Below are 16,283 nucleotides of genomic sequence, written 5' to 3'. Positions count from 1 at the left end.
TAGCTGCTCGATTATGGAATAATCTACCGACTAATGTCAGCGATGCCCCTTCTTTATTTACATTCAAATCATGTATGAAATGTCACTTCCCGAATATTTGAGTTTTTCCTTTCTCCTCCCCCTTTCCTTCCCTCTTTACCACCTCCTCTCTTCATTATATAGTGTGGATATTTAGTCTATTTTTATTTCTTAAAAAGTATGTTTTTTAAATCCCTTATTTTTGTATGTATATTGACTACACCAGGGGCGAACTGTGTATAGGAGCAATTATGCGCAGCTTACCATTATATTTGACTATCTGTAATAATGTTTTACGGTAATTTTATTTACAGAAAAACAAACAAATTATTACTATTTCTCATAAATCATTGCCACCATTTGTATTTTTATCCAAATATAAATAAAAATATTAATAAAGCGCGCCCAGCGCCAGCAATGAGCCAAGGAACTAGCCGATTACTCCAGCTTATTTCTTCATACAAATAAGTGTACCATATTTTGAACATGTTAAACCCAGTGGCGGGATTTTTCTCCTAGAGTAAACTTTCAAATAACACAAATTCTTCGAAGATTCTCGACTTAGAAAACAGTATTTCAAACATTATTTCTTAAGGACTATTTTTCTTTGAGATGATACTTTTGACATATGACTCACAACACATGTGGCGCTCAAGGCGGACGTTTTTTGCATTATTCATTTCTAGTACAAACCGGCCAGTTGACATTTCAATTGTAATGAGAATACCTAATACTGACTGAATTCATTGTGCTATTTTTTATAAACTTTTATAAAAGTTATGTGTTAAATTAATTAATAATATAGCTACATAATATAATATATCACGAAGTTACGTCATTTGAGTTGATTTCATAGATGAGAGTTGTTGTATCACACAGAACCACATAAAAAATAGCAATTTATAGTATATTATATCACTTACGTTATATAATGTACCTACTATATAGGTACAAATAAATGATATTTGTTTATGGCTTACCTGTGAATAAAATCACCGTTCGCCACTGGACTACACAGCACCGGAACACGTGGATTTTTTTAGCGCAGTAAAGGAAGGCTTAAATAAACAGGTGGTAGAGCGGAATTTAAACTTTGAACCTCCTTATCTAGAGTCGAATTGCGGGACCAGAACTTATTTCGATTGTTTCAGCGATATGAGTTAACGAGGGTGGTAATGTTTGCAGGAGAAATGGGCCGAACCAGTGGGTCTCTGAGCAGCAAGCGCATTACAGAAGCGGAAGCGCTCCGCGCCATGCAGCGACTCTGCCAGAAGGTCGCCACTCAGAAGATGCTCGTAATCTCGAGCCTGGAGAATGACTGCTCTAAGGAGGAACTCAACCACCAGATTGCCGTGAGTTCTAGATACAAAATCAATGTGATCCCGACAAGTTGAATAAGCTATGAATTTCAATCCTACAATGAGGAAGTTCAGTGCTATGGGAAATCGGATATAAAAAATGTTTTCTTACATGCGGTAAAATTTAGACCATTTGATTGTCTACCGAAGTTTCTCAAAAATGTATTAAAAAAATAATAAAAATAAACTACTTTGAAAGTCATCACTAGTTCTCCGAAATCTAATAATGATAGAATGTTGTCACCGATTTCCGGTTACCGAGAAGCCAGCTTACCAATCAGGACAACTCGCTGAAGAGAACTTGTGAACTGGCGGACATTTCTAAATCACAAAACTTTAAAATATCAATGCTGATAATACGATACATAAAAAAATCCTCGATTGAACGTGAACAGAAAGAGTTTTCTAAAATGATCACTTTTGTCCACTTGAATTCCATTTTGAAGGCTTGTAATCAAATAAAATACGTAACGTAAAAGCAAACACAATATCCCGTAGAGCAGAAATTTTTCTATCAAATGACGTATAACCTTTATCATTTTTTTACTTTTGGTGCTCATTTTTAAATTTGGAAAAAACAGACACAACATATGTTAACACTCGATACAAAAAAGATACAAACCCTGTTCCGAGCCAGGCAAGGACCACATTACAATTGATATATTTATTTAGGTTTCGACTTAAGCACTACATTATACAATCTAATTATTGTTTCATAATCAGGTGTTGCAAGAACTGCAAAGGCGATACATCCGTTTGGAAATGGCCTTGCAATATTCCAACTTCGACAGCCGCTCGGCTTCCAAATCCCGTTCGATAATGGTGACTCCGATACACGAGACCCCCCACGGAGGCAGCGACAGCGAGTTGAGCGCCCTCACCGACCACCCTCTCTCGGACGAATGTCTCACGGACGACGCGTACAACGCCGGCCTCTCCGCGGGCCGCAACACGGCGCTCAGGGTCGCGAGTACGGACCCGCTCCGCAACAGGCTCAAGGAGGAGTTGGAGGGCTCCGATAATGTCTCCACCTCCAACGACGAACTGATTATCAGCGAGTCGGATGTGTACGATAATAATCTGTGGGCGGAAAGCCAGGACCCGCTCCTGAAAAGCATCCAACTGGCGCAGGGCTGCAGTCTGTCAAACGTCAATACCGAGAGCATATTCGGTTCGAGAAAAAGCTCGGTGGAGTCGAGATTAGCCGGTGTCACGGGGGGCCAAATGTCTACTCAGAATAATTTCAGATCATCTTCACTATCGGTAAATATTTATTTACACATTTATTTGTTAGGTATGTAGAAGTCTTATTAATGAAAATAGAAAAGTTTTGTTTAAACGAGGTTACCTAGTTTTATGGGTAACTAAAATTCCGCCTCATAATTATTATTTTTATTTAAGTATACATTACCTTTGTATAATGGAAACAATGTATTTACTTGATTATCCGACATATTTTTCAAATATGTAGTGAGATTTTTTCAACAGTTTTTTTTCTTCTAATATGTAAAAGTAAAAATCTCCACTAGAAATTTTGGAATTAAAAATGCCTGTCTCAAAGTAATGCCGGCCGCACGTCTGTCTAAATCTTAAAATGCCTGTCAAATGCAGTCATAATAATATATGGTAATCCCAAGGACGTTTTCACACCACAGTAAAATCTACCCGGCTCAAAAAAACAACATTAATTTAATTGAGTTAATTTTTGAATCAATTTTTATAATTATTTAATTTATTTAATGGTGGGTAATCGCTCTAAGCAGTACACCATCAGGCCGATTAATCTCCACTCGATTACCTATTGAAAAATTTTATCCTGCGAGTTGAAATTCAATAAATTAAACCAAAAAATAAAATAATAAACAAGTATCCACCCACCCTTAAATAATCTGCGAATTGTTACGAGTGCCGTCAAACATTTAGGTATAAAAATATGCAAGTTACGCAGCGTAATTAAAACTACTAATGCCATTAAATGTTGGAGAGGGAAACGACTGATGTGTTCTATTTTTGTGTTTTGTATGAAATTAGTTTGAGGTAAAAGAAATAAATGACCCATCAGGGAAAACGATTTTTCGAGGAACGATAGATAGAGGTTTCACTGTAATTGCTTTATCGTATAGGAGAGTGGAACATGTAATATATCAATAATTTGTCTGTAAAATAATTCAAAAAAATTAATTAATTATGTATTTGATTTCACAGCAAACTTCCTTTGACCAATCAACGTGGTTGTCACAATCGGCAGTTCTCAGTAAGTTTTATATTTTTCTTTACCAAACATTATACGAAAACTGTTAATCTTTATAAGAATAATGCGATTTGCAATAATAATTCATTATCTGATACAAATGTAGGTACAATTAAACTGTGCACATAATAAACCCAATCGAGGCAGAAGTGTGTTCAGAACTTATAACCATTATTTGGATAGTATAAATGGTTAGAATTTTTGGATTCATTAAAAAAATATTGATTTAGAAGTGATATTTTTATGATCTTGCTAATTTTACAAACACAGAAACATTCTGTAAAACTTAGAGCATTTATTTAAATAACAATTAATGAAAATTACTACATTAAAAAAAAAGGAAATATGCTTATTGTATATCTATGTCAATTATGTGTGAATACTGCACGTTTTGTAATAAATAAATATATATTTTTATTTTGTACAGATCAGTGCATATCAATACCTTGCTACGTTGTAAGGGGCGCCGGAAAATCCACCCATTACGAGTATGAAGTGAGAATAGAGGTGAACGAGGAAAGGTGGGCTTTGCTTAGAAGGTACCGGAGGTTCAGAGAACTTTATATTAATATGAAAGCCACCTATGGTTCAAAGGTAAGTCTATAATATTATTTACTTAATAATTTCATATCAATTGTTAATTATTTGTCTTTTTTGGACAAAGGCCTCGAACCGTCATATTGGAAAAAGTTGTTTAATTATTTTAAACATGTTTATAACCAATTACGTAGGTCTTACACACATTCTAATAATAGAATTTAAACTGCAAATGCCATTTGGCTTTAATTCTGTTGCCATAATGTATATAAAACCCACGCACTTTTAATTATGTATATATTTGTTTAGTGGAATCTACAATATGCATAATGATTTTGCCAAATTTGTTTTTTTTTTTAATAAACCCCACTACGTGATACAAAATAACATAACAACATTGGCCGAAATTGTGTTGTAAAACTTTTGTCCTAAACAGAATCGTATCATATTTAAATTTATTTCAACAGAGAGGGAAAACATTTTTGAGAAGGGGATATGGAAGTCTAGGCATGCCAGTCTGCAAGCATTTGGACATAATCAAACATTGTAGAATCGTATCAATTTGAAAAGGGATAATAGGTCATTTATTATTCTTTTGCTTGATAGCAATGAAAGATTGAAATCGTTTTTATATACACTAGCAGCTATTATGCTGACATTACATCTAATGCACTGTTTTTAAAACATTGAATATGTGAATAAAAAACGTTATTAACATTACATTTATGTTTGTTCAGTCGTCACCAGGGATTCATATTTTCTTTTAGGCATAAGGAGACTTAATTTTAATTAAATATCTTAAAAACTTTCATTGTACTCATTTAAGACTGTATTAGTTGCAGTGATAAACATTATGTACTATAAACATATTATTCTAAATTTTATTTTTAGGTTGCCGCGATACCGTTCCCGTCCCGCCAACTATTCACGACGGAATCCCTGGCCAAGAACCGCCGCCCGCAGCTAGAAATGTTTTTGAGAACTTTGCTCAAAGTCTGTTCGAGTGATAAACGGTGCCCGTTTTACGCGCAGCCTCTTACCAAAGAAACCCTCATCCAATTCTCCCCTTTCTTCCGCAAGGGAGTGTTCGAAAGTGGCAAATGTGGGACCGGATGATCCTCATGGAACTTAGAAATACTGTGGTTGCATTTGACCATTTGGATTCTAATACACAGACCCTACTTCGTCTTGGTCATGTACTGTGCCTTCACGCTGTTTAAATTCCTAATTAATCTAATTTGTTAAGATGAAATAAGTGAAAAGTGGCGTACATATATATCGCGGTGGCGGGTTTGCCTATGCATACTTGCACTCATTTCTTTGTTTCGGGGGGAGGTTTTTGTGTCCGCAAAAAGAGTTAAATATTTTTAATTTGCTGTCGGACATTTGAACATAATCAAATGAAATGTTTGCCTTATATCTATGAATGAAAAGAGATGATTGGCAGAAAAATATACTGTCTGTCTCTGCCTCATTCTGCGAATATTAAAAACACCCCTCGAAAGTGGTTTTAGTCTGCGCTTATTTTAATATTACATCTTATATATATTGAACTCCCAACCTTTCTATGACATTGCAATACTGTAAGGAATATGAATTATACAAAACATCTCACAGAACAGGTCATGTTTTTTAATTATTATATAAAAATAGTCTACTGAAGTATGGAATACACTTTTACTTAGTACTGATCATAAATTGAACTAATGTAATAAATTATTTGTAATCTGTGACTATAAATGTTTCCCACATTATAATATAAATATGAATACCATAATTTATGTAAATTTTAAATGCTGAAAATGACATATTATGTGCGCAGTAAAAGAGGTTGAAAGATAAGATATTAAAATCTGTATTATTTGGTAATCAAATTTTGATTGGTTTAACCACTGAATAATTTTATGTATTAACTACTTTAAAAAACGCATTACTAAATGGTTGGTATTTAAGTCCCAATATATTGTAAGCATGAAAAAATCAACCGATGTAAATAGCTATTTTTTTTTAAAGTTGACAGCATAGAGTATTGGTAATAAAAAAAACTAAGATATGTAATAATATATGCAAATCGTATTTTAAAATTATTTTTCCTTTACAGTAATTATTTTATAAAAATGTTGTTAACAGTTCTTGGTTACTAAAGTTCAATTCTTACAAACTATCTCTTTTTGGTTTAATTAGTTTTGAGTGAAGGTGTAGTTATTCCAAGCTTCATATTACAGGTAACCCTCCTATAACACGGTAGATAAGTTCCTATAAAATGCCATGTTATGGGACTTAGAGGCAGTACAAAAACGGGGGTTTTTATTTAAAAAATTATAAAATTACATTTTTATGTGTCAAACAGCAAAAAATAACTTTTTCAATTTGTTAAATCTTGATATAATGATTTTTTACTCATCACTGCATGATACAAATAAACGAAATCGTTTTTTCAGTTGAATGATAATATCATCTCACTCTCTGAATTTATTTTATCATTTGTGCTTTCTGCCTTCTTTAAAAAACCTGTAATATTGGTTTGCTTGCTATTCCTTAAAAGAATGTTGCAGATTTTCTGATACGGAAACAAGCTATTTTCAAGCTCCCTTTTGAATTTTTGGCTTCTTTCAGAGGATGGGTGTGCATAAAAAAAAGATTGTAGATTTTTTGCTTGCTTGTAATTTCTTTAATCAATTCTTTTGTTTCACAATCTTCTCCTCGAAATCAATTTGAATGTCTTAAGCCATTTCCAGTTATTCTGGTTTGCCGATTTCATCTTCCATCAATAAATCTTGAACGTCCTAAATGCTCATATCGTCAGAACCGTCACCTCTGATCGATTTTGCAAGTTCTAACATGCGAAAAATTTAATTTTCTAAAGATTTGTGGTCATTTTCGCTTCAACCTATTACTGTTGTGAGAAGCCGTGTTGTTGTAGGAGGGTTTCTGTAAAAAAATTATAGTGTTAGAGAGAAACCGTGCTATTGGAGACCGTGTTATAAGAGGGTTACCTGTATTTCAAACTTAAATGACGAAAATTCTTATTTTATATACAAATATTATAGTATAATATACACAATATTTTATTTCTTCATTAAAAAATACATGTTTAGACATCTTGTGATAATTTATAGTCGTAATAAATTTCAACCTTTAGTTCTGTCTTCTATATTTATATAGTTTAAACATAAATTGTATGTCCCAGTGATCACTGAATTTTATCATAATACTCGTTAATTATATTAAATTAGAAAATATTTATTAAATGCACCTTCATAATAATACAATATAATGGAAAAGGGTTGTCTTTATTATTACTATAGAGATTAATTGTTAAAATAACAAGTGTAGCTAAAATCTACAAATAAGACCAATTACCATTTTGCCTTTGCGAATTGAAATATATTTTTTTGTAAACTGAAGTACGTTATGTAGGTACAAAAATATCTTATATCAAAATAATTCATTAACCAGTAAAAGTGTTCGATTCAATCACATGATTCTTAATCCTTGTTATTTATATTTATGTAGTAACTCATGTATGTAATAAGCTTGGTCACAATAGAAGATATATTTTAGACCGTTGCTACACCAGTTCATAGAATTTACAGATTTTTAATGAATTAAAACAAATGGCCGAGCCAGTGACATATAAATAAATAGTTTCTACTAGTATAATATACTTATCAGTGATGTCAGAGGGGGGCCGAAACTATTTTAAAATCCAATGTATTTCTAAATATCGGAATTCTTCACTGTAGATTAGATGTAGCAACAGCCTTGCCTTGATTTAAGTAATAAATAATATTAAATTGTTATAGTTATCAATAATTATTGATGTAGTCAAATATTTATCTCGGAAAATTATTTTTAAGGTAATCTAAATAACATATTCTACATTACTAGACAATTTCTGCAGTCCGTGTTCAGGGCTTAAATTCAGTATTGATCGGGATGTAGTTAGAGAAGTGTGCAATATTGAAAATAATATCAAAAATGAAATTAGTAATTTTAGTGGAATAACTTTTTTATGTTATTTTAATAACTATCTCATTGATTCTGACTGATTATTGAGTTACCTTTTAAAAATACAGCAGATATGAATACACTATTCCATAGCATAAAGTGTAATCATGTTTACAGTCTATTTTCAATATATATTACTTGCATAATAATATTAAACACTCTTTTGTAATATTATTGAAATTAAATTAATACATAAGTCTGAAAATAGTACTAATAATAAAAATGAATTTCATAAAAACAACTTCTTAGTACCTATCTATATGTGAGCAAAATTAAAAATAATCTGAGAATAAGACACACTTTGGTGTGAATTTTTTTTAAAGATTTTACATTTTGTACATACAGTACTCTCTCAGTAATCCGCTGCTTGATTATCCGACAACTATTATAATTTGCCATTATTTTTACTAGTTGAAAGCACAAAATCAGGTTCTATAATTCATCGGTATTCCTATGTCAAATTCAGTGCTCCACCGTGTGCCTATAGACTCGACTCAGTTCCTCTGGAAGAATGATTCAGAGGGTGACTGAAAACTCAGAACTAAAGTGAAATGTTTTTGAAGAAAGATAACAGGAAATTCTGAGGAATGAGGAAAATGAGCTCATAAATATTTATTGTTGTTTAACCCATCACGTAATGCAGACTGTAAATATAAGTTAGAGGTTAATTAATAGAAAGCAGATAGCTGCTAAACTGCCGATATGTCCAGAAAAATAGATCCATATTATCCGCAGAAGCCGAATTGCCCTATTAATGGGTGAATTCTGACTTGCATTTGTACGGCTTCTGGGTGCGTAAAACAGTGCATGATATCTCGCTCTAGTATAATTATTTTTGCAAAAATACAAACTGATCTCTTTTAGTGTATTTGGATTATATACTTCCAGAAATCAGCTTATAGGTATGTTTCTCAAGAAAGATTTGACAATTAAATTCGAGGGTGTTGTAATCCAGCATCCAAGAATAGATAATAATTATTATCTTCAAGATATAAGTATCGCAAAAATCGCTTTTAAACCTTCTTTATCTCAAAGATGTGGTTTGATTCAGAAGGATCCCAAATTATGGAACAGTATTCTAGTATGCTGCGGACTAGTGTATTATACAATGTGCAAATTGCAGTAGTATTGTTGAAATATCTAGAGTTTTGAAGTACAAATCCAAGCATCTTATTAGATTTATTTACAACACTAACAATATGGGACTTAAACGTGAAATTCGCCTCAAAAACCGATTATCAAGTAACTCAGACTCTAAGGATGAAGACAATAACAAATGTCAGACTGCAGCTCATACAGTCAAATCCTCTCACAAATATCTTAATTTACGAAACATGTGTTTTAAATTTTACAATATTTTGTATGCATGTTACTATAATCCGCCGTTTTCACTAATTGGACACTTGCCTGGTTTTTAGGGTGGCCGATTACTGTGAGTGCTGTATATAATATGTTCGCTCGGTATTATTTTCCTAAAAAACTATTCATTAAAGGGTAAAAATCTTTCATAAAATATTTGTATGCCTCATTGTTAATTCTGTATCATTATATTCTGCGATAATAGATACACAGAGTTTTCAACTAAGACATTTTTTCATATTAACGTATGATGTGCAATGTCCCCGTGTTTTCAAATATTATTCCAATGTAAACTTACTGCCCTGAACTTGAAAATTACACCAAACATTAAAGATAAATTGAACATTCCTCTTATTAATTATGTACTTTTTATATTTTACAGCTGTAATTATTCTTGATTGATTCTTTAACAAATATCCGAAACCCTTATTTTTTTATTGTGATATGTGTAAAATCTGTTAGTTAGCTTATGAATACTTATTTTTAAACGTGCTTCATTTTTTTGGTGTGTATTTGTGTGGTGTATTTTTAATGTTATTGTTAGTATTTATATTGAATGTTATATTTGATTATAAATACATCACTTATACTTCAGTAATCTTTGAAAGACAAATGAGCATGCTGGGTAAATTAAAGATGCTCAAATTCTGTCAGAAATAAGAGTACATACACTTACATTTAAACTTCATATCAAACTGAATACTGAGAAAAATTATGACGTTTTCCAAAATTATTTTTGAATGACTCGTGCCCCATCACAGATTATCAGTTTAATTGGCAACATCTGTATTTAATTAATAATCATTTTTGAATATATAAGCAAGTTGATCCTAATACGTTTTTATAATGTTCAGTTTGCTGTTGTAAAACTATATTTCTAAATCAATCCAAATCTAACTGACAATGGTTTTAGCTTCTTACTCTTGATACATTTTATTAAAGCAAGAATTACTATCTTACAAACACTTTCAATCATCGGTTGCATAATCTTGACCTTAAAATAAAATTTAAAAATCACTTTACCACTGGAAATTGAATTTTCATCAGTCATTATGGTTGCAATTAAAGCCTTTCATATTCAAACTCAAAATTTTACATTGTCTTTAAAAATATATAAAACTGCTTCAAATGAGAACTCATATTATAATATAGCACTAGGGTTCTCTGTAAAATGTCTAGTTTTTAAATTTATCCAACATTATTAAGAAACGATGATGTCATTTTTAATATTATATGCCTTAATTTTTTATTGGTGTAAAGTCAAAGATCGAAGTGGTTGTTTTTGATTTCGGTGGGCTTGGGTAATTCTCACCTCAGTAATAAATTATTTTCATGTGGTGTCAAAATATGTTTGTCAAAATATAAATGTTTCACTGGATTTATTATGTATATTGAAAAATTTCTCCATTCAAACATTAATTATCTATATTTTTATGTAATGTCTTATTTATTTTCTGTCCTAAATATTTGTTTTAATGAAGATTAAATTCACCAAATTACCTGCACTGAATATTATTTATGTTTAATTATATAAGCCCTTTGCCTTAATTGTAGTAAATCAATTGTTAACTTTATATTGTTTCGTTTAATTAATTACTTGAGATATAATTCGAATACGGTGCTGATGAAAAGCTTATTGTGGGTAAATGACATATTAAAAAAACTTTAATCCCTATTACAAATCTTTCATTTTTATTCTCTGAAAACATAATACCCAGTCACCCACTTATAGAAGTAATGGTTACTTTTTTAACACTTTATATAAGGGCGGACATATTGCCTTAAGACAAGTTGTTCCTACCTACCCAAACTAATGGTTAAAACATCAAGCTACTATCAGTTTGATTGCCAAATACATATCAATTTAAAATTAAATAAATAAAAAAAGTACCTGACGTGTGAAACTAGTAATTTTAGAAAATTAACAATCAACAAGAAGCAACTGATATTCAAATTGAAGTGCTTTATGCACTATTAGATCTGGATAAAGGAAATAATTGGAAAAACAGAGTCAGTTTATAAAATATATTTTATCATGACACAACTTTTATAAAGTTTAGATTTGAGGCGGTCAGCACAGAAGTGATGTAACCCACAAATATAAATGAACTTTAAAAGAGGTCCATAACCATGCGTTTTATAAACTAGATGTAGATGAACCCATCTTTTCCTATTCATTAATAGATGGCACTGCTTACACTATTGCCAGTTTAAACATCCTATAGCTACATTGCTAAACTTTGAATGCAATTTTCTCAGTTTAACATTTTTGTGGGTTACGTCTTTTCTGGGCTTACTGATTCATTTATTCACAAACACAGTTTGATTTAAATTATTTACTAAAAATTCTCAATATAAATGGAGGTGTACAAAGTATAATATTTAAATTTATTTTTGTTTTCCACATCCGCTCTTAAGTGGAACATGTGGATATCACCAGACGTCTCTAGGAGAACCTATCGCTAGCCAGCACTCTCGCCTCCTCACACATCAATCCCGTGTCTCTTAGTTCCGCCGAATGTAACTGAAAAATCGTTATCGATGGTCTTCCAGGACAGTGGGTGCCCGTAGGTGTGAAGAAGGGGCAACATGGGTTAAGAGTCTCCCGAAGCATCCACAGCATGTGTCCCAAGTCAGGTCCCCCGCTGTACGCTCAAAACACTTGTTATAGGAGGCTGCTGCGTTCGTTCTTAGACTTCAATGTTAGTTATGAAATCAAACTACATTTTACCTAATATCCTTTTCCTCAAAACTTGGATGTTTGGTGTTTTGAGTTTAAGTAAAGTGCCTCGATTAACATTAATTTTAAATTAGTTTTTATTTACAACTTGTATAAAAAATATAAGTAATTACTTCATTATATGGTGCTTTCCTAAAAAGAGGTCTCATTTAACTTGAATTTATTTTTTTATCTAATGAACTGGACGATCAATGTGAGTATAAATGTTTTAGCAGTAACAAAAGACCAACGTAATTATTATCTCAATTCTTCGTCAAAATTGAAATTGGCAAAACATGAAAACTCGTTGGCCAAATTGTTACGATGTTGGGGTTTAAAAGAGCAACAATTCACATTCAACAATTCTTTGGCTAAGTCTGCCATTATGGCTCCCGTACAAAGAATGATTTTGTCTCTGGCCAACAGTTTAATAGTTTCCGATGTTTTTGTCAAGCATTCTTCTGACAGAAATGGTGGATCGGCTATCACCAAATCAAATGTTCCAATGATCTCTTTAGGTAATTTATCCGGGAAATTGAAATCGTAATGTATAAAGTTGTGTCCATGAACTGCAAATCTTGTATCAAATTCCAATAGTTTAACTGAAAGAAAGATAGTTGTTAGTTTTTTTTATAATTAAATACGACCAATTGATGTTGTCATTACATAATATGAACTATGTCTCTACAGTATATTTTTAATAAATAAAATGAATTTGAAATATGGTTTACCAAACGACAGATTATCAAAATGAGAATGAAACATTTAAGTTTGTAAGTGAAAATTCTTGATGGAAGTTCATTGTGATGAGAATGTATGATTTTTGACTATCTTAGAATGAGTATACAATATTAGTCAGGCAGTTAATTTTTCAAAATATATTATGTTATCTAAAATTATTGTTATATCTGATTTATTATTGAAAATTGTTGAAATAAGATCAAATAAATAAATAAAAAACAATATAGTTAAAAATAACATTTGTATGCCATAAAAGCAGTGCTATTAAAACTGACCATAGATTACAAAAGATTCCACAAAGGTTTTGTCAAAGAGGGTCTCTTTTTTTCAAATTGTTGAGGGCAACAACATTTCCCATACAAAAGTCTCTATAGTGTATAGTGTCTAAGATAGAGATAGCACAGACCCTTATGTATGGGAGCAAAGCATGGAATCAGAAGGCAGCGGTTTTTAAAAAAAAATGTTAGATGAAAGACTATTAAACTAAGCCAAAATTTTTTTAAACATTTTTATGTAATGATTATCAGCGCTAAGATTTTTTTTAAGTTTTGAATTTTCAAAATTACTCCGCATGTGACGTCTTAGGTTATCTTCCCTTTCTTCGCGGTAGTTCTGCTGATTAGCCAGTTGGCTTCCAACAAACCGGAAATCTCTCACAACACTATAATAAGTTGATTCGGAAAAACTAGTGATGTCATCCAAAGTAGTTAGTTTTTACCAATATTATTTTTAATTTTTTTTTATGCATTTTTAAGAAACTTTGCCATACAATTTAGTGCTCCAATTTTTACCACGCATAAGAAAACATTTTTATATCCAATTTCCCGTAGCGCTAAACTTTCTCATTGGAAAAATAAGGTTGAAAGTAGGCTGGATGCTGTCAAAATGCAATCTCTCAGGTGAAGGTGGTAAAACTATGCATGCATGCAAATGTTGAGATTCATGCATTACGAGGTGTGTTCAGAAAATAACGAGAATTTTCATTTTTTGAAAAAAAAATATTATTTATTCGTCTACATTAATGTTGTCGCCTACAAAATAGTCCCCATTAGATATTATGCACTTGTGCCAGCGCTTCTTTCAAGCCTCGAAATACTTCTTAAACTCCATCTTTGAGATAGCCCATAGCTCGTTCAGCGATGCACTTTTAATGTCATCTATGCTTGTAAAGGATAGCCCTTTAAGGTTCTCTTTATTTTTGGAAATACGAATAAGTCACACGGAGCCATGTCTGGCGAATATGGAGGCTGGAACATCGTTACTCGTTATATTGTTACCAAAAATTCATAAACTAAATAGCAATGAAGTGTGAGCAACAAATGGTCTCGATAGGCTGTAATTAGTGTATCAATGCAATGAATGCCCTTTGTACAATCAGGCGAAGTCATTTTTCTAAAAATGTTATTTTAGTTGTGTATATTAAAAAGTGAATCTTTGCAAAATGATTGATAACTAATCATTACTCGTTTTCCATTTAAAGAGCGCCTTTCCTTGCGGATTTTTGTACAAATAAATTAAAATAAGTTTTGTACCGGAATCTGGAATTTCTACTGCTCTATGTACCGGAGTGTAGAGAGTCGGACATGAGATCAAGCAGACGGTTCCATTGGGAGGCAAAACTCTCTTAACTGCTTTGACTATCGAATTGATTGTACATTCGTCATACCAAAACTGACTGAGTTGCTAAAAATTAAATAAATCACCAACATAAATATATAAAATTGCAGCAATACAGATACAAAATAGATGTAATATACATGACCACACTCAAATTTAACTACCTACCCAATCTTCTTCAAATATTACATTTCCTTTTAAATTATCTTCTCGTTCTAAGTTATCAAGTATAACTCGCCGTTTTTCCTTTTCCAAATAAAATTCCTGCAGAGCGGCAAACGTTTCCGCTGATAAACATGGGACATCGTCACTCTCATCTGCAGACATTTTTTAAGGTTAATAATCAAATTGAAATGATTTATAAAATTCGGTAACTTCGCGTTTAAATTTTATGAATATTTTATAGGTTAAAATTAACATCATCTGTCATGAGAAATGTGTCAAAATTCAAAATGTCAAAACAGAGCCTAACCACTAACCACAGATAAGAATGAAGTTTCAATCATTGCCATAAACGATACCATTTATATCACGGGGGAATAAATCAAATTGAAATAAAAGCTTTTGAATGCGGTATGCAGTTTGTTTGTTTTGAGAGATGGTGGCGAGATTGAGAAAAATATAGATGAGATTAGATTCTCTCGGAGTGGAAAAAATAGGAAAGAAAACATGGTGAATTAACTTTCTATCTCACATATCCGATATGGTACAAGGAAGACGCGATCTTCCATTTAATCTCAAGTTTCCGATCGGTGGATGTTCCCGCTTTCTCTCAGTTGGCGAAGAGACGGACAGCTTCCGTCTATTCATACGAGTGAACGTGGAACTTAATTTTACAGCCTCCGAGATAATCTTATCTCATCTTTATTTTTCTCAATATCGCTAGCATCCTCAATTTAAACAAACTACCCCATTCAAAAGCTTTTTTTTCCACTTTGATTTATTCTCCCCGTGATAACTATATGTGGTGTTGATGATATTGTCAGGGTTGCCAGTTTGTGGGGAATTTTCCAAACTACGGGGAATCTCAACATGATTGGGGATTTTGTGAGGTTTGGTATTATGCGAGGAAAATGTGGGGATTTTAACATTTTACCATTTATTAATTTATCTTTAGCTAACACATCGGTAAGTGATTAAAACATTAATATTATTATGAATGAAATCGATATTTTTTAATAGCAATACACCATCAACTTCTAAAAGTAATTCGAGGATCCCCTTTTTAACAGAAAATGAAAACAGTGACAGTCGAATGAGAACATTTCGTACTTGTACAAACTTGCGTTTTGTTTTATTATCTTTCAAAATAATAACGGTTTTGTGCAGAAAAATGTAAATGGTTGTTAAAAGTTGTTTATGAAAAAGCGCAAGATAATTTTAAAGTACGAGTAGGCTTTAAACAAAATTTGTTTAAATTCTTCTTAAGAGCTCACAAACGTCCCCTCGAAATATCGAGGATGATTAGACTTTATGTCAATTTTGTTTGAATTTAAAAATATAGTAATATTATAAATGCATAACTGGCAAAGTTACCGATGGAAGACCCTCGCTACACTCACGATTCTAGCCAGTTTTTATTTCATGTTTTCTATATATATTTTATCAAAACAGTTTTTTCTTTCTTGAGATAATTATGTAGGGAATTTGTGGAGAATCGGGACTTTGTTTT

General features: G+C 31.9%; 2 protein-coding genes across 2 annotated transcripts in view; one reads left to right on the top strand and one right to left on the bottom strand.

Moving 5' to 3' along the window:
- Nucleotides 1-11,209, top strand: part of Klp98A (kinesin-like protein 98A) — a 39,434-nt gene extending 28,225 nt beyond the window's left edge. The window contains exons 19-23 of the mRNA XM_088240044.1: nucleotides 1,204-1,370; nucleotides 2,100-2,639; nucleotides 3,582-3,630; nucleotides 4,055-4,221; nucleotides 5,056-11,209. Of these exons, the coding sequence (XP_088096170.1) occupies nucleotides 1,204-1,370; nucleotides 2,100-2,639; nucleotides 3,582-3,630; nucleotides 4,055-4,221; nucleotides 5,056-5,280 (1,148 nt within the window). The 3' untranslated portion in view covers nucleotides 5,281-11,209. The remainder of the gene's footprint in view (nucleotides 1-1,203; nucleotides 1,371-2,099; nucleotides 2,640-3,581; nucleotides 3,631-4,054; nucleotides 4,222-5,055) is intronic.
- A 336-nt stretch (nucleotides 11,210-11,545) lies between these two features.
- Nucleotides 11,546-15,075, bottom strand: LOC148272431 (EEF1A lysine methyltransferase 1). Its single transcript, XM_088240031.1, has 3 exons — nucleotides 14,780-15,075; nucleotides 14,527-14,677; nucleotides 11,546-12,855 (listed from the first exon to the last, which is right to left on the bottom strand). Exons 1-3 carry the CDS (start codon nucleotides 14,936-14,938, stop codon nucleotides 12,512-12,514), a joined length of 654 nt encoding a protein of 217 aa, XP_088096157.1. The 5' UTR covers nucleotides 14,939-15,075; the 3' UTR covers nucleotides 11,546-12,511.
- Nucleotides 15,076-16,283: the final 1,208 nt, after the last annotated feature.

The sequence above is a fragment of the Micrasema longulum genome, unplaced genomic scaffold, assembly GCF_059751315.1.
Source record: "Micrasema longulum isolate JH-2025_06_02 unplaced genomic scaffold, ASM5975131v1 h1tg002333l, whole genome shotgun sequence".
Lineage (NCBI taxonomy): Eukaryota > Metazoa > Arthropoda > Insecta > Trichoptera > Brachycentridae > Micrasema > Micrasema longulum.
The sequence above is the reverse complement of the archived record's forward strand: the minus strand, read 5'-3'. Positions and strand labels throughout refer to the sequence as shown.